We start from the raw sequence: 26,350 nt of genomic DNA, 5'->3' as shown, positions 1-26,350 counted from the left end.
TACTGAATATGAATGGCTCCTGCTTCTGTATTATTTCAGTATTTTTATCACGTAAAAATTGAAGTAGAATCTGATACGTTGCAAGATACAGTCTGTTACTATCAGACTTCTAGAATAAAATACCATTATATTTCTCTTCAGCAACTAAACAGTTAAAGTGAATCAACTAAACATCAAGATTTACATCATTTATATTACTACATTTATATAAACCTTCTTTTTGTGACAAAACATCTGCTTTTGTTTTACTGTTGTGAATCTGATGACTCATAATTGACAATTCAGTTTCTGACATGCAGTTCACTGTCATAATAAGCTGCAGTAAGCCATGAACCAAGAAACATAAATGTCAATTGGAAGCTATGAAAAATGTCTATTATGAGAAGAAAAAAAAAAAAACAGAAAAAAAAACAAACATCAACAAGAAAAATACCACCAAAGAAACAGAAGTATAATCTTACTTCAAAGCTCTTCACTTCTTCTTCACAATCATCATCTTCTTCATCATGGCAACTCTGATAACACACAAAAAGAAAACATTTACTAATAAGCTCAAGAAAGGGTAGGGATTAGTTGACCAAAACCAGAATTTCGCTTGATCCTCATCATTAATGTTATTAAAACAAAAAAGACGTAAGAGGTAATGAAAAAGTTACCTTTGCCATTATGTCAGCGTAAGCCATATACAGAAAATCTTCATCCAATTTGCTGGGGAAAGAAAAAAGAAAGAAGATTAGAACAATAATAGTAGAAAAGGCACTCCAAAATATTTTTAAGCACCTTAAAAATCACTTAAAGTATTTCCATGCTCATAATTACAAAAATCTTTTTTGAAAATGAGGACTAATGCAAAATGACTAACTAATACAAAATGAAAATTAAGGCTAGCTACAAACACAGTGCCCAGATATCAAGAAAACAGATTCCAATGAAGAGAGCATGGTTAATTTTTCCATTATTTCTACAAGTATAATTAATACTTAGAGTATCATTTTCAAAAATAAACTCAGAAAAGATAATAATTACTGAATGCTGCCAGAAGTACAGCATCCATGTCTATGACAAAGTTTATGAGGCATCTCCGTGTCTTTGTGAAACTCATTAAATCTTATTATCAGTCATGTTAAAACATCTTCACATACTAGCACAGACCAGAGAGGTTTCAGTGTAATCCAAACTCACCATGTGTACATATCTACATGTTCTGGTCTAAACCGTGCAATTTAAAGACAGATAACTTTAAATACACATACACCCAGCATAGCATTTCACACTACCCCTACCATTTTTCTGTTAAGGCTGTTCGACTGAACAGTAGAATCAGTTGATGCAATGGATCCACTCTTTTAAGGCTTTCATCTTCTTCTGGTGGTTCCTCTCCAGGTTTCTTCAGGGAAAAAAATAACATAAAGGTTAAGGGAAAAATAGTATATTAATTATCTATTGTGAAAATGATTTTTCACTTTCTTAAGCATTAAACACTTGCATACATTATCTTGACATGGTCAGTCAGGAGGAGACAAGCAACTACACCATGAAGACTACATTATGTGCAAAGCTTGGGAACTCCTCTCTTCATAGAAATCAACTCTCATTTTCAAATTCTGAAACATTAGTCTCTTTCTCTCAATGTTAACAAGCTTTATCAGTGACAAGGTGACAAGTTAAAATCCTTTGTTTGAATTGCTATGTCACGTATAATGCTCCCTGAGGAACACTATTCAAACTTGAAGCTCATCAACAGCGTTAGTCAGAAGGGGCCATGTTTACTAACAACAATAACGAAGAATTCTACATGGTGACAAATCAGTAATGTATAATAAATGTTTTATATCAATCATGTGTACATACATACGAATACATACAAAGTTGTTTTTTGTTCCTCCCCTCCCCCATGTTTATTTTGCTTTCTGGTTTAGACAGCTCTAGTTAGCTTTCTCTAGAAAGAAAATTTCTTCTAGACATCATGATGGCAATGATTGAAACAACATTTTGAAAAGGATCTATGCAAATTCTGACCTCTGACTTCCTGTCTTTTCCCAAAAGATATTTCAGACTATGTCTTTCATTGCTTCAGTTTTTTAATTTTTCTTTTACAAAGCATGTTGTCGGTCACATAAAATTGGTTATATAAATTATACCTACTCTTTCATTTTCACCTAGCAGCATGCAATACAGATAAAAAAGAATTGCATGCACTGTCATGACTGTAGAAGTAAAAAAGAAATAATGCCAGATATTATCTATTATCAACAAGAACTGGCCATGTAACAGGTGTAAAGAAAAAGGATTGTTTATTGCCAAAAAGCTGCCTCAAAAATGTTCCTCTGTGAACGCTTTTAGATGTCTTTGTGTACTACATTTCGTATATGGCTGTGAAGTCATCATTTTCCTCTCAGTTCTAATAAACATAAATTGTAGGTGAGAATTCACTTCTCCTTGACATGTAATCACAATGTTTCACTAACAAGCCTACTTCTATAATAGGTAAAGACAGTTATGCTAGGCATGGAAAGTTCATTTCACATGACCATATTTTCAGTATCAATTACAAAATCGGAACACAGCAAAATATAATTGGAATTACATGTTACCATTATGGGGGATGCTCTTCTGCTCTTTACTTCAATTTCATTTAGGATGCTAATCTTTCTCTTTAATTCAATGGCAGCATTCCATAACATTATCATTTAAAAAACCTCTCTAATATTACCAAAATTGATGAAGAAAATGGCAAAAATTCTGTTAATATTTCATGATTTTTTTTAATTTCCAGAGATTTAATTCAAATTAAATGGAGGATAAAATTCTCCACGAAGTTAAAGCATTTCCTGGCATTTCTCAGAAAATAAGCTTTCACAAATTTTAGTGTTTTGAGACATTTGCCCTATAATTATTTATGCTTAAAAAGTTTAAAGTGCACTTAAAATAAGAGAAGAAAAAAAAGTAAGTCATGGAAGTTTTAGTTGCCATTTCTAAATGTCAAGATCTAAAAGAGTTGCTTTTAATGGAATTTCATTGTTAATCTTCTATTAAACACATTGTTCCCATAGGTCATTATGGTTCAGTGATGCCTACCAATGAACTAATAACAAATTTATTCCACATAAGTTCAAAATTTCATAAAATCAATGCAAACAAAAGAATTTTAAATTTTGTCTATGATTTTAATTTCCTACTCTAAAAACCTAGCTTCACTAGAGGCTTAATCTGTTGAATCAAAATTAAGTTCAAGCAGAATTAAGCTCCTTATAGTTTTTTCATATACAGGAAAATATTACCAGATTTGTATTAGAAGACTTATAGACAGAAGATTCAGGAAGTAGATCTGTGTTATCCTAATCACGTACTTAAACATTCATCTCCTACATACAGAAAATGCCCGTTTCACAGGCCTGGATGGTCTGAATCTGGCAAAGTCAGGAAGGAGAGAGTTTTCAGAGAGAGTTTTAATTGCATTTCTTCTTTTAAGCTATTTCCTCTTAACAGAAAAGAGAGTCCAAAATTCTCAGTACTGTGAAACAACGTACTAAGGCATGGTACATTATAGTTGCTGACTACAGAGAGCTAAAGAATGAGAGAATTCTTGGCTACGCTCTCTGAGCCCTGGCTTCTTTCCATTTTCTACTCAATATCTGAACAGTTCAGAAACACCAGGCCTTTTAACTTTAAACACAATCCAAGTCTCTTTCCTTTCTCCCCTTCCTGATGAGCCTGGATCCTCTTTATTGTAAGAAGACTGATTTGGACCTGACAGAGATGGAAAAAAAACTTCCTAGCACACTCATTCCCTATCTTAATTCTTACCCAACCCTCACATAAAGCTAGATATCTGAGAGATGATTATAAAAGGAAGAGAACACAAGCCTCTAATGAAAATCATCCCAGGGATTATCAGGCATTGAGTCTAACACCTTGACTGATGGTAAAAATCTTTATTTCCGTGACCAGCAATCCAATAGGACTCTCATGCACTGGTAAGTCCAGCGAACAACATTTACACGTCTATATCTGAGGAACTGACACATCTAAGACTAGAACTCCTCTAGTTTCCTATTCTAGTCTTTTGACTTAAATGGCTTTAATGGGGGTTGTAATGACTTCAAAAACATAAAAATTAACTGTGAAGAAAGAAGGCAACAAACTGTTCCCTTTCTGCACAGGGCAGGTGAAGAAAGGCAATATCAGCAGCTGGCATAGACAGAAAGTTCTATAATGACTGAAGCCCAGAGGTAGATTGCCTAAGGAAATTCTGTAATCTCCAGTGTTTTTGTGATTTTTAATATGTATCAGAATGTCTTGGTTATAAGCTCACACTTTTGAGTAGCGATAGCTCAGATAACCTCTTACATGTCTCAGAGATTTATGATTATACAAGATGAATGTTAATCCATAATACATTCCCACAACCCTTTGCACCCAGACATACTGCTAAATCTTCTATCAGTTTGTCTTCAAAATAGTGTTCTTCTGTTTCAATCCAAGATTTGTCATATCCTTGAAGAAAGAGATTGACAGCTCGGTGCCTATAAAGGATAGTTAAAACAAAAGTTTTAAATTCATAAAGAGAAGATCTGGTCAATATAAATTTCATTTTGCTTGAAGAACTGTCCATACATCGTGGCTACCATTTAAAAAGGAAGCAGAATTTCTATTGGAAACCATGTCCAAAGCATTGATTTTAAAATTGGTCTTTACATTCAAGTTTTCTATTCAAAAGAGTTACACATTGATATTTGTAAATTTTGGATTGAAATATAATAATGTTTTCTGGAAAAAATAACATAAAACTCCAAAGAAATAAAATAAATCACTTTGCCACATTAGAGAATTTTATTTTAAAATGAAATATCTTAATTTCAATACTAAGATAACAGCAATGGATAACACTGGACTGTGCTCAAGAACTTTTTTAATTGTTCAAGATTAGTCTTACACATCTAAAATCTTAAATTGTTTGATTTTGAATGAGCTGCGTGGTTTCCTTTCTCCTAAGGACTCAATACAAAGCAGACCACGTGACAAAGATGCATCCATAAAGAATTTTATTACTTAATTATCTAAGATAACTCTCAGTCTCATATACCAAAAATGAAGAAGCACAATAGAAGTATATAGGAATGTCAGTTACATACAGGTGATCTACACATTGGAAGAGGCTACAAATGGAATTAGCTTTGTTCTATTTTCAGCTGCCAAGAGAACTTCATTTCAGGTTAGTATGATATTGCAGACTCTTGTGTTTCCCAGGACAGACTCAGATACAGCATACTAAATGTGATAACAACAATATGCATTCTTAGTAAGAATTACTTTACGTTGAAAATACTAGATATAATTGTTCTGGAAACTATTTAGCTACTGCATGAAAACACAGATTGCTTTTTCTGCACATTCATTCCTTTGAATATCTTAGGACTTTAAGACTCATTTGACTATAGATTCTAAACTCTATTGAACAAAAGAAAAATAAAGGAACCTCAGGATGAAACAGGCAACCTCAGATGAAAAGGAACCTCAGTATGAAACAACTACAGTATGTGCATAATTTCCTAACAGAAAAATAGAAATGCTCTTCCTCAAAGTTCAAGATAGACTACTTTTCAGATAAATAGTACCAGTTTATTTTCTGTGTATAGTACATATTGCATCAAATAATAGAGGTAATTCAATAGTTATCACAGAATTGCAGGGGATGGATGGGTGAAAATCAGGAATCAGACTAATAAAGGACATCTGATGGCTGGGGTCTATTACAGGTTGCCTGATCAGGGAGAGGCTGTACATGAGGCCTTCTTGATTCAATTACAAGAACTGTGCTCGCCGGCTCTTGATCCATCCTCTTGATGGAGGATTTCAAACACCCAGATGTCTCCTGGAAATGGAATATTGCAGGCTGCAAGCAATTCCAGAGGCTCAAAGAGTGTGCTGGAAGCAAGTTACTCATCCAACTATTAGACAAATCAACCAGAAGATGAGTGTTACTGGACCCACTGATAACTAATGCAGAGGAGCTCAAGAAAGATGTTAAGATTGAAGACACTTTAGGCTGTAGTGAGAATGGCCTGTTTGAGTTTTCAATATTGAGGAAAATAGGCCTGCCAAAAAACAAAGTCAGAACCCTGAACTTTAGAGAGCAAAATTCCAGCTGTTTAGGGAATTGCCAGATGAGACCCCCTGGGGAGTAGTCCTTAGAGAAAAAGGAGCAGAGCAGAGCTGGCAACTCTTTAAGGACACTCTTCTGAGGACATTCTTCTCTGTCCCCCAGTATAGGAAAAAAAGAAGAGAAAGCAAAAAAATCAGCATGTCTGAAGAAGGACTTGCTGGTCAAACAGAGACAAAGAATGACATATACAGGCAGTGGAAGCAGGAATGGGTGCCTGGGAAGAATAGTTGTTGCTGTTCAGACATGCAGAGCTAAGATCCAGAGAGCCAAGACAAAATGGAACTGAATTTGGCAAGGGATGTGAAAAATAACAAAAAGGGATTCTACAGGTACATTTATCAGAAGAGACTGGCCAAAAAGAGTGTAATTCGTCTCATAAACGAGAAGAGAAAACTGACTACAACAGACATGGAGATGGCTGAGGTACTCAAGTTCTTTGCCTTAGTCATCTTCAGTGGCAGACAGGATTCTCATTTCTCACACATTCCCTGAACCTCACATCTGTGAACCTCTAGATGGGACTATGGGACTCTCCTACTGTAAGAGAATAGTAAGTCCAATACACCACCTCCCAAAACTGAACAAGTATAATTCTGCAAAGTCCAGCGACATGCATCCTGGAATCCTGAAAGAACTGGCAGATGTGGTTGCCAAGACATTCTCCATCATATTTGAAAAGTTGCGGCTGTCAGGCAAAGTTCCTGTTGACTTGAAAGAGCCCATTTTTAAGAAAGGGAGAAAGGAAGACCCAGGGAACTACAGACCAGTGAGCCTCTCCTGTGTGCCTGGAACAGATCCTCTTGAAAGACATTGTAGAATCACAGAAACATAGGGATTCAACAGGAACTCTGGAGATCACCAAGTCCAAATCCTCTGCTAAAAGCAGGTTCCCTACAGTAGATTTAGAACTAAAGTGTTGTTCAGGCAAGTCTTGAATATCTAAAGAGAAGGAGCCTCCACAATCTCCGTGGGCAGCCTGCTCCAGTGCTCCATCACCCTCACAATAAAGTTCTTTCTCATGTTTGTATGGAACTTCCTGTATTCTAGTTTGTGTCCATTGTCCCCTTTACTGCAGTTGCACACCACTGAAAAGAGCCTGGCCCCATCCATTTGACTCCCACACTTTAGTTATTTATAAACATTGATGAGATCACCTCTCAGCCTTCTGTTTTCTAGGCTGAACAAACTCAGGTTTCTCAGTGTATCCTCATAAAAAAGATGATCCCTTAACATCTTCTCATCCCTCCACTGGACTCTTTCTAGATTATTCCAACCTTTTTTGATTTAGGGAATCCAGAACTGGACACAGAACTCCAGATGTGGCTTCATCAGGGAAGGGTAGAGGGGGAAGATTAACTCCCTCAACATGTTGACTGTGTTCTTCTTAATGTACCCCAAGATACCATTGGCCTTCTTGGCCACAAGGGCACACTGCTGACTCATGGCCAGCCTGCTGTCCACGAGGACACCCAGCTCCTTCTCTGTGAAGCTCCTTTCTAGCAGGTCAGGCACATGGTTATTTGTCCCCAGGTGAAGACACTACACTTCCTCTTGTTGAATCTCAGAAGATTCCTCTCCACCAAACTCCCCAACCTGCTTACATCTTGTTGAATAGCAGCACTGCCTTCTGGCATATCAGTCACTCCTTACAGCTTTGTATCATCAGCAAACATGCTGAGGGTGGACTATGTGCCTTCACTCAGATCATTGATGATGATGACTAGACCAGACCTAGAAGCAACTCTTAGGGAACACCACTAGTTACCAGTCTCCAACCAGACTGCCCTACCTGTCAAAACCCTCTGAGCTCTGCTGTTTAGCCAGTTTTCAATCCACCTAACTGTCCACTCATCTATCCCATGCTTTCTAAGCTTCATAACTAAGATGTTATGGGAGACAGTGTCAACTGCCTTGCTGAAGTCAAGGTATACAACATTCACTGCCATTCACTGCTCATCCTGCATCTACCCAGCCAGCAAAGACATTACAGAAAGGCTACCAGGTTGGTTAAGCATGATTTTCCCTTGGTGAATCCATACTGATGTAACCTTATCCAGAACAAATAGTTCCATCACTTTTCCACGGATGGAGGTGAAGCTGACTGGCCTGTAGTTTCTAGTTCCTTCTTGCCCTTATTGAACACTGGTGAGACACTGGCTTCAGTCTTCAGGCACATCTTCCATTTTCCAACACCTTTCAAAGATGTCTGAGAGCAGTTTGGAAGTCATTTCTGTCAGCTCACATGGGTGTATGTCATTGGGGCCCATGGATTTTTGTGTGTTGGTTTCAGCTAGACACTCTGTGATCATTCCTTCTCAACCAAGCAGAAGTCTTCAATACCCCTAGATCCTTATGTCCAGAATCTACATTCCCAAGGGACAGTCTTAGCAGTAAAAACTGAAGCAAAAACTTGTTCAGTAACTCTACTTTCTCAGTGCTCATTACCAGGGCACCCATCTCATTCAGTAGCAGAATCACATTCTCTCTAATATTCCTTTTGCTACTGACATACTGAAAGAAGCCTCATTTCCCTGACCTCCCTTGCCAGATTTAATTCCAAGTGGGCCTTAACCTTCCTTGTGGCATCCCACCATGTTTCTATATTCCTCCCAAGAGACCAGATCCCTTTTCCACTTTCTGCAGAATTGCTTTTTTCATTTGAGCTTTACCATGAACTCCTTGCTCCTCCATGTGAGCCTCTTGGCATCTTTTCCTGATTTCTTATTCTTAGAGATGCACCAATCTTGATCTTGGAAGGAGCGGTACTTGAACATCAACCAACTCTCTTGGGTCCCCTTACCTTACAAGGCTCTTACCCATGGGATACTGCCAAGTAGGTCCTTGAAGAAGTCAAATTTGTCTCTTCTGAAGTCCAAGGTTCCAGTCCTACTTACTGCTTTGCTTCTTCAACACAAGATCCCAAACTTCACTATATCACGATTGCTACATCCCAAACTGCCCCTAACCTTTAGATCCCCACCCAGACTTTCCTTGTTAGTAAGAACAAGGTCCAGCAGCACACCTCTCCTTGTTGGCTTCTCCACCTCCTGCATCAGAAAGTTATCTTCACTGCATTGCAGGAACTTGCTGGACTGTGTGTGCTTGGTAGTGTTGTTTATCCAACAAATATCAGGATGATTGAAGTCCCCCATAAGAACCAGTGCCCGGGATCATGAGGCTGCTTTCAGCTGTCTGTAGAAGGGCTCATCAGCTTCCTCCTCTTGATCAGGCAGCCTGTAGTAAACACCCACAATGGTGTCACCTGTATTAGCTTTCCCCACGATTCTCACTCATAAGCTCTCAACTTGTTCATCCTTAGGCAGAGCTTGATTCATTCCAATTGCTCTCTCACACAGAGTGCCTCAACCATCTTGCATCTCAAGCCTGTCATTCCTAAAAAGCACTTAACCAGAGTTGTACTACATTTTAGGAGGAAATTCATTTCCTAACATATATATATATATATATATATATATATATATATCATATCAGTCATATATATATAATATAGTGACCCCAATATGACCATTTTTGTATTTATCTCCTGTGAAAGGCATCCACTTTTCAAAAAAGAGAGTATAACAGGACAAAAAGGTGGAACAAGTTCAAGAGTAGAGAACCACAGATTTAAAATGATATTGTCATTTTTTTTCAGAATGTATATTAGAGAAAGGAATGAGATCTATTAAAAGAAAGCACCATAAAATGTACATTATTTAGCTTCTCAGGCACTGTTTGCATATTTTTCGTCCTTTAGGTCTTACCGAATAGCATTATATGCACATAAACACAGTTGGCAATGATAGAACAGATATAGCTCTTACCTTGGCAAGTTATACAACGGTGCCATTCTAAAGCAAGCAACTACTGCTCTTTTCCTCTGTTTAGACAGCAGCTTATGCCAAACTGCTTTTTTGGACCGCTGAGGATGTTCAACCTGTTATATAAAATATATATGGAAAAATAAACAATGTCACAGTATCTCTACTCCCTGAGCATAGTAATAACAACAAAAATGTTAGATAACAAATCAGTTGGAAAGATAACAAAAATTAGAGATGGGAAAATGCGTTCTAGATGGAGTTCAAGTGATGAGACAAATTAAAAAGAAGAAAAAAACCAACTCAAACAACATCAAATCAAACTCTGTCTTCCCTTTTATGGCATAGATATTCTCCTTTTTTACTGAACCCTAATTCTTAGATATTTCAGATTGAGTATTATCATCAAGCCCACCTGTTAGGAAATCTTACATTTTAGTACAAAGAAATTTCATGCTTTCTTTCTTTTGTACACAACTCCTTACATAGAGTGCACACTTCCACAGTGGCCTAGAGGGAATTTTTCTAAACACCACCAAGCTTTTATTTCTAATGTTTATCATGACCAGCAACAATAGAAAGGAATTATATTATGAGACTTAGGTACAGCGATTTACTTAGAACTAAATCACTTTCATGAATATAAATATCAGAAAACCACAGCTGCCATCACTGAAACCTGGTGGGATGATTTCCATGAGTGGAATGCGGCAATTGTTAGCTGCAAGTTGTTCAGAAGGGACAGATGTAGAAGGAGAAAAGGAAGAGAGAGAAAGGAATTGTGTGAAGAGCTGTCCCTAAAGAATGGCCATAAGCAAGTTAAATGCCGCTGGGTGAGAGTTAGAGACTGAGGCAGCAAAGGGAGCCTTGAGGTTGGGTGCATGCTACAGGCTGTTTGATCAAGGAGAGCCTGTTGATAAAGCCTTCTTCCTCCAGCTACAGGAGGCATTGCAGTCGCAGGCTCTTGTCCTGCTGGAGGACTTCAGCCACTTAGAAATCTGCTGGAAAATTAGCATGGCAAGCTACAGGCAATCCATGTGGCTCCTGAAATGCACTGAGGATAACATCCTGAACCAGGCAGAAGGCAGCCCCAACAGGAGAGATACAATGACAGACCTGTTTCTCACTGTGGTCCAGAACACCAACAGCATGCTAAGGTGCATAGCCTGACTCAATAACTGGGAACAATGATTGTAGCCATGCAATACTTTTCAATGGTCTACCTATAGTTTTTGTGATTTACTTCACTTCTGCTTAAAAATTGATAATAAAATAATAAAATAATTACAATAAAATAAAAAAATAATAAAATAAAATAAATAATAACATAAAAATAAATAATAAAATAATAAAAAAAATTAATAAAAATTGATTTTATTTAACCTTCACAATCCAATAAGGTTGAGGGTGAAGAATTGATAGAGGATTGTTTTTTGGAGGGGCTTTTACTTCATATTTAGAACAGTTCTACTAGTGGAATATTAGCTTTTCTGACTCCCAGCAACATCAGAACAGTCAGTGGAAATTAGCATTAGCTGAAAGACTTGGTGATTCTCACTTGTATTAAAATGAAATATTTTGTCTTAGAATATGTAGTGATGATAATGTGTATAAACACTCAATATTCAAACATGAAAACATAGTTATCAAAGATAACTTCACTAGTTTAGTGAAATACAAAAAATAATTCACAGTTAGACAATAAACATTTAATTAAACAGACTGAAAATGCCACAAAGCATTCAGTAAAACTGGAGAATTGCACTTGTAAAATTAAATGGTGACACTCTAAAATAACTTCCTTTCGAAAAATAAAAACCAAGTTATGAGTTTGTTATGAGGAAACATAGAAAAGTAATCACAGCAAACACACAACAAAGTCAGTACTAGCAATTTAGAAGTCAGACAAATCCAAGTGTGTAAGTTAGATAATTAGTAATGTCTTCACAAACAACTATAAAATTCTCTATACTTTCCCAGAAGAAATAGCCTCGGCCTACACAAGCAGATCTCTGAAAACAATAAAAACAAATAAATTAATAGTTCATGGAAAGAGAACACAAAGAAATAGCTGAAGTACTGATCTTTGCAAATACCATAAGGTCAGTGACTGTATGCGGACAACAAAGGACTACCTCAGATTATCATGGAAACAGTCCCAGTGTTCATTATAATAAATAATATTATAAACACATAGGATTATCAATTTTGGCAAGAGAAAAAAGGAAAACATAACAAAACAAATCTTAAAAAAAAAAAAAAAGCACAAATACACATGGGCAATTGTCTACAGAAAAGGGATGAAGCTTTGGGACAAACTCTCTAAACTAATAGTCGGAAAAAAAAAAAAACAACACAGAAAAACAAATAAATAAGCAAAGTAGAAAAAACAACCAAAAAAACCCCAAAATATTGAAACCACAGAAAAGTGAAAAATACATAGCAGTAAATGAAACGTGAAAATTAAATTTTTCAAGTAGTCTTTGATTTGTAGTATGCACTTAGATTTTTTTCTAATTAGTATATAGTAAATTGCACTCTGAATTTGCTCTCTAAAGTTATCAAGAGAAAAGTTGTATATCAAATCATCTGACTGTCCAAATTCATATAGCTAAAATATGCAACTTCAAAATATATAGATAGTTTACTTTTACTTTTCAGAAAGGGTGGTCAGGCACTGGAATGGACTGCCCGGGGAGGTGGTGGAGTCACGGACCCTGGGGGCATTCAAGGAAAGGCTGGATATTGTGTTGAGGGACATGGTTTAGTAGGAGCTATTGGGAATAGGTGAACGGTTGGACTGGGTGATCTTTTAGGTCTTTTCCAACCTTGGTGATTCTATGATTCTATGACAACTGAAGAATCTTGGGAAAAAAAGACGTTTTTTCAGTAATCTTATTTTTACTTGCATTTCTTTGTGCAGGGACAATTTAGTGATCACTTCCTGCTAACTGCAACACACCAAAAAGAATCTGAAACACAGATGTTACTAGATCCTTTCCAAATAAATGATGGTTAATATGATGGAGATGCTGAAAAACCATTACATGATTAATACGACCATAAGATATTACATTAAAAACTACAAGGGAAAGTATGTTAACAGTAGCTATCAAATGAAAGAAAAAAGAATATAAAACTAAATATGTCAGGTGAAAGTACAACAGTTTTGTTTAGAATAAGAAGCAATGGAATTGGGAAGATATCCCTAACCTGTTCCAGATGAAACAGTACATTAGCTATATCAAGAACTCTTTCCACAGTCTTCTCTGGATCTGATGAATCTTCAGTCCTGTTAGGTAAATCTTTGTAAAGTGCCATCTGCCATCTAATGGCGGGATCCTCAAGCTGCAGGAAAAAAAATTTCACACTTAACCAATGCTCAAAATAGAGTGATAAACAGTTCAATTAACACAGAAATTGTTTGAAAGGACAAAAGAAACACTTTATATTGCTGAGCCATACCCCTGAATGGCTAATCCACACAATGCCCACTATGTTCACTGGAAGAACACAAGAAACAAAACTGCAGACTGATTTGTGCAATATTTGTTAACAGCTTTCCAAGGAACTAAAATAATTATAATCATATAAAGAGCAAATGATCATGGGCCAACTATTATCAGTGATGAATATAATATCTAAGGAAAAGTACTAAATATGAGGTAGATAGAATTTTATACAGCGACTTTCCAGTTACTAAAATAAATAACAATGAAATTGTTGCTTTGTTATTTGCATCTTAGTTTTGAGTATTAGTCATGGAAATAAGTATTATTTGTTTTTGTTTTTTGCATTTAAACTATTTTCAATTATTAGAAAATCCTATTTTTACTGATTACTAAAAAAATTAATGTATTTTATGAAAAATGAATTGAAGATGCATTTGCTGATTGACCTACAAATTATAAAAAGCTGTGTGAAGTAAAGCACTTTCTAATTTTTCTCTTTATATTTTACTCCATTTTAGTGATCTCTGACTCTTAATTTTACTATTACCCATCTTTTTTTTTTTTAATATTTTGTGTCCTCAGTGCTCCTACTATACAACACCAATGAAACACACATTTCATGTGTGTTTTTTGTGCCAATGGCACTGATGACAAATGGAATACAGTAACCATTTTACTGAGAGCTGTGACCAGTGATCCAATTCCTGACTGTGCAGTTTAGGTGTAAGTGACCACTTTGGGAGACTAAGCCCCAAGAATCTGAATAAGGCTTAAACTCAGCCCTTACTTTTCTAAAATATTTTTGTGGATGCAGATGTCAATTTCTGTCTAAAAAGAGACGATAATGCTCATTTACCTCCACAAAACATCTTCTAATGCACGATTTACTGGAGTTTCACGAATGATTATAAACTTATACAGTCACTCAATAGTCGCTTATTACAACCTAGAAAGCTACAATTGGAAGTCTTTTCTTCCACCTCTTGGCTTTTCCTTTTCTTAATAACTGTCAAATCCACATCTGTGTGAGTATTTGACTGTATCATCATGGAAGAATAGTCCACAAAAGACTTCTTATGCACAGGGAGAGATGTCTTTTGATCTGAGGACTCCTCACATTCTATCAAAGTACAGATTTTTTGTATAGGTAATTTTCTAAGGGTATGAGTACTTGACATTTCAAGATGTGAATAAGAATGGCTGGAAGAAGATTTTGGTGACTTGAGCTTCATCTGTGTCAAAATGAATGCAAGTTTTAGCACGAATTTCCTGAAATAAAAGGCTCGGTACTGAGTAACAGCATGCAGGCATGCAAGGAAAGGAAAGACAAAAACAGGGTGAAGACAAATATAGACAATGATAGTCAAATGCATGAAATAGACACTGCAACATTTATAGCTAAAGATTTAGGAGCATGATTATTAAAAAATGTTGTTTGCAAGAAGAAATCCAGATAAATCACATATAATGCAAATGACTGAACACAGTGTCTGTGAGAAACCAAAGTGGTCAACAAGAAAACAGTGTTTGAAGAGAGACTACTGCTATGCTAGCAGAACTCCTTGAAATAAAATTAGACTTTCCACAGTGTTAGGTTCCTCTGTTCTGAGAGCCGCCTTACGCAAACATCATTACAACAAAGTTACATATTAACTAGTAACATTAAATAATAACTGAAACTATTTATTCTGCTTATATTTCTTTAATATCCAACTGCATCATGTACAGAAGGGCAGAGTATGCATATTGCACATTAGCACTATCTTTTTTAATAGGAAGCATGATATCTGACCGTATCTGAAGTTTACTCAATTCTGTCACAGGAAATGGTGACCAAATACTAATGACATCAGAGAACTGCAGAGTAACTGACTGTAAGTACTGAAATTAATGTTAGGCACTGTATCTTTAAATAATTAAATTAGACACGTTTTTACTTTGAACTCTAGAATACATTAGCACTAAATGATTCAAGACAAGATACATTTCAAGCCACTGAGAAACAGCAACTTATAAATTGATAATAAACCACATAAAGCTAACAAATGTAATAATAAATTGAAGTTTTGAAAACCTAGGAATGCTGTGTTCTGCCCTTAATTAAACGGGCAGAACATTCCCATACAGGTCAAAACCAGGGTTTTCATAGCCAGTAAAGCAATATGATATCAAATAAAGAGAAGTTCGAAAATAAAGCTAGATACAAAAGCTATTTGGCTTTGTTAGCCAACTAACTAAATACAGTGTTGTTCCATTTAAGAATGCCATTTTTCATTCATTTACACTTAGGAAAATCAGAATCAATCCTTATAAATTTACAACAAGAAAATGTGTCAGTTAAGATTGGAATTCAACAAAAAATAATAATCTATACTGCTTAAAAAATATTTTCTTTTCCATGAGTTAAAAAAAAAAAAAAAGGGACAGAACATAATGATTTTTTACTTTACAGAATACGCAAAAGTAGCAGCTTCCTTTTCCCTTTAAATTCAAACTGATATAAGGTAACATCATTTGCAGATCCTATCACAAATAATTAGAAGGTAGAGCTTAAACTGTGATAGGCCTTGTTTACATGTCCAGTTTCATATTAATTGTGTTCATAGGGATTCAAAAGGCCACAGGCTATATTACAAAGTGCATACATAAGCACTTAAATAACTAACATTTAAATGTTGAAATTAAAAAGTTACCTGACTGAAGAGAAAAAGAAGTTACAAGTTATCGTAAATAACTGAGGCAAGTTCTTATGATATGGCACCGATAAATAAATTCAATGGAAAAAAGATTTTTTCCTTATAAAAGCTACTTATAAATTACCTTGCCCTGGAGATGAAGATTACTGCGAATGATATCTCGTACCTCATCCTCAGTATCTTTCTGTCAAGAAATTACAAATGATGTGAATCAGGCACGGAAGGCAGTGCTGTATAAACATTAAGCTTGGGTTCCGTCCAAATAATAATTAAAATTGACAATGAGGAAAACAATGAGGAAAAGTGAGGAAAATTTCATTGGAAATATGTCTTTTTGGATGAGGTAGCCATATTCAAAACTCACAGGAACAAGTTTTGGATGCCACCACTCATATTTATTCATACCAACTCAACAGACTAAATTTGCATTTGAAATAAAAAAATACCGTCTCATACATATGCATATATATACAAATATAAACACACTACAACTTTGAACGAAGCTTTACCAAATGAAATTGACACTTAGTTCTTACATGCATTTCCAAATGTAAGCTTCACAAAACAATTTAGTACAAAAAATTAAGAGTAAAAAATAACAGTTTTAATTTAAGAATATTATTTCTGCCAATTTATTGATCATTTAGAAATTAAACACGCAGAAGTTCAAACATTTTTTTTGCCTCCAATATGAGAACAGTGCATAGATTACTGCTATCATCACCCACTGTCCCTTTATACAACAAAATTAGCCTTTATTATGAATAAGAATTCTAACTATATATTAGTTAGCAACATTAAAATGAAAAAGGTTACATATCAAGTAGAATTAATATGAATGTTCCACTTGTAATTCTAGCCTTAATTTTTCACTTTCTAGGCTGGACACTGGAAAATAGCAAGGGCAGACACTTCACCTAGGAAGTTGAAAGTCAGAAGAGCAATGTCAAGAAACACCTAGGAATTCTAGAATATTTTCTATATAGCATTGTTTATTATGAAACATGATCAAGCATTTTCCTGTCAAAGTGCTCTTGTTGTAGGAAAACAAAGATTGTATAGTATTTGTGCCATACTGTGAAAATGAGAGCAACGCAAAGAACTGGAAAATTCCATTAGTAAAATAATTCTTCTTTTAGAAACGCCATGTGAGCACCTACCATGCTGAATCGGTTTTTGGCCAGTGCAATTAGATCTTGGTCTCCAGGAGCACAAATATTTAGACCAATAGGAAGTAATCTCTTCAGTGCTGCCACAATGAGAGAGGTCTGCATAGAGTACCGGTCACCTTTCCGCTTCATCTTCTTCCTCTCTTGATCAGAAACTGCTGCCTACAGTATAAAACAAAGATGAAAAATAAAATACAACATATCAAATATTAAATAAATCTATTAGTAAACAGTTGTGCTAACAGCTTCACACTTATTTCTGGCTTGACAAATTAAATTCACTACTTCCTCTGCAGCTAAATAGCTATTATTGCAAATATTTCACACCAGTATCTTCAAAGACCAACCGTGTTTTTCAAATGACTACCTGTTGCTTCTCAACCCAGTGTTTTAACTTCTTACAAGTGGTCAAAAAATAACATTTAAAGTAATAATACTAATGCTTCTCTGGAGTTCTCTTGTCTCCTTCTACTTTGCAAAGAGAACAAATATTTACACTACCTTGGACATCTTAGATTTGGTGTCACTGATAAGGAAGGACATGTTGTTGATTTCATTTTGTACCACAAAGTTCTGCTCTTCCCTTTTGAAATTCTGAAACACACAGAAGATCTCAGCTAAAAGCACAGATGACATATGAGGAGAATATCCAAATGAAATTAAAAATATAGATGAATTGGAAATTTATAAAATTCACAAAAATAAGACGAGGACAGAAAAACATGATGAATGATCAAGAACAGCATTGAATTCTGGTTTTATTTAGGTTACACGGCTCAAAGTTTTGTGTTGCTATTGCAATTTTTCTACACCAGAGAAAAGGAAACATTTATCTGGGTATGAAACAGACATGACAAAAATCTCTAATTCACTATAAAAATTTGTTTAGGCTTTCCTTTACTAATAAAACCATCCATTCCAATTTTTAGCATTACACGACCCAATATTATTTAGATACATAAGTTTAAACAAAAGTCTGAAATTATGAATACACAAATAATTTGGTGACCAAGTTCCTATTTACAGAGAAAAGTGAGTACAGCAATGTTTGTAATAAATCTTAAAGTAAAATTCAGACACAACTGCAAAAATAAAGCATCTTCCTTCTGAAACTTGAAAAAACTGAATTTATGGCAAAAAAGAAAAGAAATTCAGTGCAGACAAGAGTCCATAAGAAGATCAAACTCCCGAAATTGTTTAGTCCCTTTCTATTTTGAGTTTTTTCTTCTTTTTCCTCCAGTAACTGCATGAATCATACTTCATTTTCATTTTTGTACCATCAGTGATAGTGCCTGATTAGATCTTACATCCAGACCCTTTTGTTCTTGCATGACAGAAATCAGACTTGAGAAACAAGGTTTCTATATTTGGTAGAAGTGCAGGTAAGAAGAGATACTTAACTTTATGAAACATTAAATGGTATCATATAAGTAAAATATTTTATTTGGAGATTGCTTTTAAGATGTTACTTGCTCTTACTTGCTACTTGCTCTTAGAATGCCAGCTTACTGGCTTGTGTTTATGTAATCCATCTACAGAACTATGCTTAATAATTGAATTACGTACATTTATTAAAGTCTGTGCTGCAACACAAATTAAGTCACTATAAGTAGAGCTGAGCACTTCCTTCAGAAAACAGAAAACCTTTCTACTAGCACCACTGAGAATCTTTTCAAAGTAATTTTTGTTCTACCTCTGTCTAGAGGCTCAAGCATGCAGACTAAACAGTTTAACAAAATGTCCTCTTCTTTAATGAGACAACTATTGTTAATGTGGCAGTCATTTACTCAGGTTATAAAACAGGTTTGAAGCTGATTAAAAATATGGCAAGGACATAGGCCTGAACTAGTTTAATTGTAATTATATAATAATGCAATATACAAAAAACATCCAGTCCTTGTTATTATGCTTCAGAAAAACCCATCAATCCCCCTAACTAGGCCAACATTTAAGAAGCATCAAAAAAACAAAGTCATTACTACCTCCACAGCTACATTTTTAACTCTGAAATTAACTGTGTTTTCTCAAATAAAAAAAAATAATACAATTGACAGCCTAATAGAAAAACTACCTTAAAATATATTTACCAAAGATTACTTACATGAGACTTTGACCAGTAAATGAAGACTTCAGCCACCATGCGGAACAATTCTTCAGCTTCAGGGTTGGGTTCTTTCAGCCATTTTGCCCTAAAAATTGGTAAAAGGGTAGAAATGTTGATGATCCTTATTGGCTTTATAATTGAACACCATTCTCAACATTTTACATGGATGAAACCCATAAAAACCAAGCATGCAAATCCTTTCTAGTAGCAGTGACTTTTTGATGTCTTGTTTCAGAACTCTTAAAATTCTTATAAACCTAGTTGTAACTTATCACATTTATATTGGACCTACTACTCTTCCTCTTCTGATAAAGGTTTATTAGTTTATTATGAGCTGTAAAGCATCAGTTTGATCAACTTTAAGATTTGCAGGCTGAGTAAAAGCTACTTTAATTCAATAGTGGGCATACCAAGTAGAAGATATGGTATCAATAAACAAGATTTTATGAGATTTATTAACCTATTCCTCTCCACATACCTGTTATAGTCCACAAATCTAATCAACAAAGGGTAGAAGGCATAGAGGTCCCGTGCCAAAGTGGTGAACTCATCTAGGATGAGCAGTTCAGCCTCCGACATGTCACCTCTGCCTTCTGCTCTTAGATGCTCTTCATCCGATACAACCACTGCTGCTTTTTTCTTTAGCTTATCCATCAGTGGCAGGAAGTGTGTCTTTAAGAGCTGTGGCTTCGCTTTGCTTATGATGGGCTGGGAAAACACTATTTAAGGCAATCAATATTATAATGTACAGCTGGCCACAAAATATGAACAAAACTTTATTTTTCCTTCCTTCTTGTGTTTTATTTCTAGAGTAGAGAGTAAAATCCTGCCCCCATTGAAATCAGCAGAAGTTTTGCCAAGAATTAAATGTGGTCAGGATTTCACACAGTCAATTCACTTGGTAACTATGGGGGCAAAAAACAATTTAACAGATCATAAATCTTGAGGTGCCTATTTACAGATATTTTGGCAATATATTGATAATTACCTGCATAATTTTGTTGAACAATGTGGAAATTGTTTAATGGTTTAATGCAAGGGTAGATACCTATATAGCTAAAGAGTGTTCACAGAAATTTTACGAGACATTAGTTCCTCTTTTGCACCTTGTTTTTCAGCTTGACTAAAGTAAGGTTGGAAAGGATGTTCTAGGTATTTACAAAGCAACTCAAACAGCCTGCTCATATTTCTCATGTACAGTAGGACAACGGAAGGATTGCATAGACAGAAATGAGACTGATTCAACTATCCATCAACCCATCATTTGAGACCTGTTAGCAAAATATTTTGCAAATCTACTCATAAAAATTACAACGTAAATTAGCCCTTCATCTGGGTCCATTAGTGGAAAACCATTTGTAATATATCCAGTACCAACTTATCATTAGACTTCATTATGTTACTAGACCTCATCAGTCTAGGAATCCAAACTGTTACCAGCTACAACAGTAAGTATTGAAAAATGATAAGACTATTTGAAAAACTGAAATTACAACACTGATGTACTGTGACTTCTACTTAAAGATTGCAACACTAATAAATAAACTGTATTAAAATAAAGTTAAATGTCTTATCACAAAGAGGTAATTCCATGTTTAAAAAATGGCATTTCCACATTTCATTGTAACAGAAATGCCAGAAGGATCCAGGTCTGATAAAGAACAAGAAACTTTCTATGCCTGGAAGTGGTAACCTGGTATATAGTGAAAATGGGCTACATTCAACATACTGCTGAATGTGTATGTATATATTCTTGAGAAAAAGAAACATTTTAATGTATTTCTTTAATTATTTATTAAGGGATAATACATACTATTCTTCCCTTATACTATTATGCTTATAATATTCTTCCCTTATGCTTAGTAGTTCTAAGTTGTCAAGATTCATATAAAAAAAAAAAATCAAATATATAAGTATTATTCTAATACTTATACAGGGTAAATGTGGAGTAATTCAGAGTATATAAATAGATATATATTCCAATTATATATACGTTTATTTGTCTTTTTATTTTTACAACTTACCTGCTAACCTCTTCATCCAGGCTCCTTCATCAATACCAAGGTTGTTATAGATGATTTTCAATATGTTACCCAACAGAGTGTTCATGTGCTCTGATGTCAAGGCTGTACAACACACTTCAGCTTTGTCAGGATTGTTTTCTGGCCCATGCTCCCACCAGTGTGACATGTAACTACAAAGCATAGGCAGTATAACTTCCATTATATGTGGCATTTGTGTGTAGCGAATACCAGATTCTGCCAGTTCCACAATTTCTTCCATTAGCTTCACCAAGGAAGGAATATTTGGGCAAACTTCTTCTACACTAGTAGGTAAATTAAGAACTATTAAAAAAAAATAATAAATAAAATAAAATTAATACAGTAATTCACAGAGAGGAAATAATTCTCTCCAAGTGATACTCAATACCACTTTTTTTTTTTTTTTTCTTTCCCATTTCATTTATGCCTTTCTGATCCAAGGGAAAAATTAAAAAATAAAATAAAATGATAGGTGCTTTCACACTATTTAGCAATAAGCTGACTATATATAAGCTTACATAACAAATCTTTCTATAATTAAAATGGAAGCCTCAAAAATGAAATGATTAAATTTCAAAATTCCAATCAACATGAGCAGTTGAGAAAGTATTAATATAATGAATATCTCTTCACAACACATAACATGGGACATGGCTTTATTAATAGAAAAAGAAAAGCATTCCCTGAAATACCAAGTAGAAAAGATTTTGGGAAAATGACTTTTGGAAAAGAATTTTTGATTATAATGGTAGACTTTTCAGGTTCCTCGAATTGTCACTTCTTTCGTCTGAAAGGGATCTGCAATTTCCTGTTTTTTTGTTGTTTTTTTTTTTTCTCCTGCTGGCCATTTCTTTCATGTACAGTTAACTTTAAGTACATCCATTAGTTCATGAGTGTCTGACATACTACAATCAGTGAATAAAATCGTACCAACACAGACTATGGCTAGATATAGTATTTTTCCAAAAACATTATTTTCTCTTAGCTAGGCTCAAATAGATTTTACAAACTCATTTTAGTGTCCTTATTAATTGCAATTAAGTGCAATTTTGGAAAATAAATTTAAATGTCTTTTAAAATCAAAGAAAACAAAGCTTATTGCCTTTCTACATACATAAGAAGAGCTGGAATATACAAGGTAAGTAAACACGGGTGTTCATATTTGCAAGATAAGATAAGATAAGATACTAGAACTCTTCCAAAAATGTCTTATATCTGCCTTTCTTTTTAAATACAGGTGTAGTTACGCCATTATAAGCTGGCATTTTATGCGCTGTCATTATACAAATCTGTGTTACAATTCACACATGTAGGATTCTACACTTCTATTGTAACTTCTGTTTATCTCTGGAAAAAATGGCACAAAGGTCTTCCACAACTGGTTTAGCATGAGAAATCTCTAGAGTTTCAAAAGCAGAACATAAAAATATGCACAAAATAAACACATTGAGTACTACTGGAATGTACCTATTCTGAGTCTCATATTTGCAACAAGAAAAAACAGCTTATATACTATGCTGTAATACATTTACTTTATTATTATTATTATTATTATTATTTATGTATACAGGCAAAAGTATTTCACTTTGATTGCAAGTATGTGTGTTTTAGGGATTCAATATTGCATACAAAAACTGAGGTACAGTTATTGATTAGAATATATAACTTCAGCATCAAATACACTATACCTGAGCTGCTAACAATGTATAAAGTCCTTATGACAAATTGATTCTGAAGTCATACCCATATTTTGGGTATAGTATCTCAAAATGAAAATATCAATGAAAATACCTGCTCTGTCTCTTGCATTCTTGGTATTGTAAATTGAGTAGATATTATGTTTGTTCAAGTGAGTTTCCAAAAAAGCCACTGGAAAGGCACCTGAGAAAGCAGCCAAGCATTCTCCTAATGCTGATCGTTGCCTGTTAATAAACATCATTAAAGTTACACACTTTGTTGAATGAATATACTCTGTTGCAGTTGTAAATCAGTCTTCAGTTTATCCCTAGGTGCTCATCTCAAAGAGATAAGTCTGTATATAATTAAGATTATCAACACAAGAAAAGGTAATAGAAAATGAAAAGTACAGCAAACTCTGCTAACAGATGAATTAAATGTCATGACACAAAAGGTCAAAGATGGACTACTTTGTGGAAAGCAAGTGAGGAATATGCAGGGAAAACAGAAAATCATTATGATAATGACATTTCTTCAATTACATTCCTATCAGCTTTGCTGATTTTATAATTAAGAAAAAATTCACTGAATAGACTGATGCGTCAAGATATCAAGTATGATGATCAGTGTATTAGTCATAAAATTAACTTTTTCTTAGATAAAATAAAAACTACAGATGAACTGAGTGTCATATTTTTACAGTTCCTCAGTTGGACCTTAATCATGCGATACTTTTAATCAAATCAGACTATTTTGTCTGTAATTTTTAGTTGAATTAATAATATATTTTGACAAATGTATAATATAATGTTTTAAGTATAATGCAATAAGTTCTGTAGATTCTGCTCAACATCTGAGCACATTTTTTTCTGTCAAGGTGTGCTTCCAAAAACCACAGCTCCCTGTATTCTTTTCTGGAGTACTTATATTCATTAAACGGAATATAAATACAGATAATAAAAATAGCTGAAAAAATTTTTCATCTTACCGCTCTACGTATATACTTTTGCTGGTTCCCAGTGCATACAAACTGGACAATATTCTGTAACAAGACACTTGAACATCTTCCACTGAATAAATGCAAAAAAATTATAGGTATCAAGAGAAGCCTTCATTAAAATTATTTTGTCAACAACTGCATTAGTGACATTAAACTATCAAGGACAATCTATAGCAGCCATTCTCTAAACATAGAAACAGTCTTCTGAACATTCAGTGCCACAGTAGAAATTAATGGCATAGCAGTAGCAATGCTGTAGGAACAACTTCTAATCGCGAAACCATTAATTGTTATAGAAAATGTATCAATATATCTTTTCTAGGTTTTTTTTTATCACTTTCACTTTGAAAAATTGCATGGCAAACCAAAATTCCTGAGAGCATAAAAAACCCTAATAATTTTAAGATTGATTTACAAATGTAACACCAGTGCATTTAATACAACACAGAGGAAACAAAATGGCATTAAGCATGTATTTAATTATTTTAATCACAGTTCATATTTTTTAAATTTAGACCTAGATAGCAGTTAATAGCATCTACTTAATTTACATTTTAGACCAACACATAGGATAAAAAAGAGAATTAATGCCTTTGGTTCTTCTGAATACTCCATCAAATCGTGTTTCAAAATTAAAAACATTTCGATCACGGAAATGTGAGGTTCCTCTTAACATCTATTTGAAAAAAAGAGTTTCCAGTATAATATGTAGTACTAGTGTCACAATAATGTAAGTACCATCAATAAGGACAACACTCCAATTCTTTCCATATTTTTATTTTACAACTGTTCTATTCTATCCCACAGTGCCATAATTTTTACCTAATATGCAATGAAATTTTGGAACTAAAACAGAACTTACGCATAATGTGCTTGGAAAGTCTAGAAGAGGGTTCAAAGTAACACAGTCTCATTCTTTACTACAATGTGTTTATAGTTCTGTTAATCTTTTAGACCTGAGTATTTTTATGCAGTGACAACAACCTTGGATACACTAATGCACCTTTGCACATGATCATGCTATGTATTACTCTATAAATGTAATACAAGCACCAGGTCAAGATACCTGTCATCAGAATATTATAAATAAAATGATCTTATAATTAGGTGTAATTTAAACTAATAGTTTTCTGAGTTTGTGAATTCTAATATTGGGAGTTTAACACCAATGTGAGATACATGGTATAAATGATGAAGATAATCTCATGAGGAAGAAAGTATGAAAAGCTTATCACTAAGTTCCAAAACACACAATATCAGAGAACAAAAATTAAACAAAGCATATTCATGCTTGAAAAACAATATTTATAATGAGGTAGTAACAGATAAAAATAGATAACTTTTTCTGGATACTGTTGGAAACTCCTGAATTTTACAGAAATAATTTATTAAAAGAACTGGATATTTATGTCTCAACACATTGTAATCCATCATCACAACTCTAAAATTTCAAAAATCAGTTCTTCAAGACTGTTTTAAATAATGATTTTTCTAAGGTCTTCTTTTTTCTAAGGTCTTCTTTCCAGAGAATTCCATAAATGAGATAGCTATACAGAAGCAGAACAGCTTGCTTTGGCATACACTGGCCAGCAGAATTCCTATGGAGTTCCTAAAGCACATAGCATTAAAATTTTGTTTTCACAGAATCACCAGGGTTGGAAAAGACCTCCAAGATCATTCAGTCCAACCTTCAGCCTACCACCAATATTTCCCACTAAACAATGTCCTTCAGTACAAAATATAAATGTTTCTTGAACACCTCCAGGGTTGGTGACTCCACCATCTCCTGGTGTTACGGACTAAAATCATTTGTCCTGAAGAGATTGGGTTTGGGAAAATGAATAACACTGACTCTATTACAATTAGAGTATCCATAAAAATGAAATTACATACATTTCTTTCTTTAGTGACTGAATTCTTCATTTCTTCCACTTTTCTTTATGATCTGAGATATACCTACATACAGATACTGCTAGATTGGGAATGTATACCAGGAAACCTTTGCTTCAGCAGTGTATCCTCAGTTATGAACAGAGCAAAGACAAATTAACTTCAAGTAACTTTTCTCAGTGACAAAAAAAAAACAGTGAATCTATAGTAGAGATAATATGAAAGTTAAGCCTTCATAGCCATATTGAAACAGTTACAGAAAGTCCACTAAAACCTGCAGATTGTTCTAGATTATTTATCACAAAGGTTTACTCAAAATTTTGCCCTTCTCTA

At 34.4% G+C, this 26,350-nt stretch overlaps 1 protein-coding gene across 1 annotated transcript in view; it reads right to left on the bottom strand.

Moving 5' to 3' along the window:
* The window catches only part of RYR2 (ryanodine receptor 2), a 340,802-nt gene that overhangs the window by 51,282 nt on the left and 263,170 nt on the right, over nt 1-26,350 (bottom strand). The window contains exons 67-80 of the mRNA XM_042817920.1: nt 24,116-24,197; nt 23,242-23,372; nt 21,433-21,753; nt 19,887-20,127; nt 19,406-19,493; nt 17,806-17,898; nt 17,296-17,466; nt 16,260-16,319; nt 13,201-13,335; nt 9,991-10,103; nt 4,430-4,526; nt 1,284-1,387; nt 657-708; nt 462-515 (exon numbers count right to left, since the gene is read on the bottom strand). Of these exons, the coding sequence (XP_042673854.1) occupies nt 462-515; nt 657-708; nt 1,284-1,387; nt 4,430-4,526; nt 9,991-10,103; nt 13,201-13,335; nt 16,260-16,319; nt 17,296-17,466; nt 17,806-17,898; nt 19,406-19,493; nt 19,887-20,127; nt 21,433-21,753; nt 23,242-23,372; nt 24,116-24,197 (1,742 nt within the window). The remainder of the gene's footprint in view (nt 1-461; nt 516-656; nt 709-1,283; nt 1,388-4,429; nt 4,527-9,990; nt 10,104-13,200; nt 13,336-16,259; nt 16,320-17,295; nt 17,467-17,805; nt 17,899-19,405; nt 19,494-19,886; nt 20,128-21,432; nt 21,754-23,241; nt 23,373-24,115; nt 24,198-26,350) is intronic.

This window comes from Centrocercus urophasianus, unplaced genomic scaffold (assembly GCF_019232065.1).
Source record: "Centrocercus urophasianus isolate 14NV4802_14NV808 unplaced genomic scaffold, USGS_Curo_1.0 seq_10, whole genome shotgun sequence".
Taxonomy (NCBI): domain Eukaryota; kingdom Metazoa; phylum Chordata; class Aves; order Galliformes; family Phasianidae; genus Centrocercus; species Centrocercus urophasianus.
Note: the sequence above shows the minus strand (reverse complement) of the source record. Positions and strands in the feature narration are given on the sequence as shown.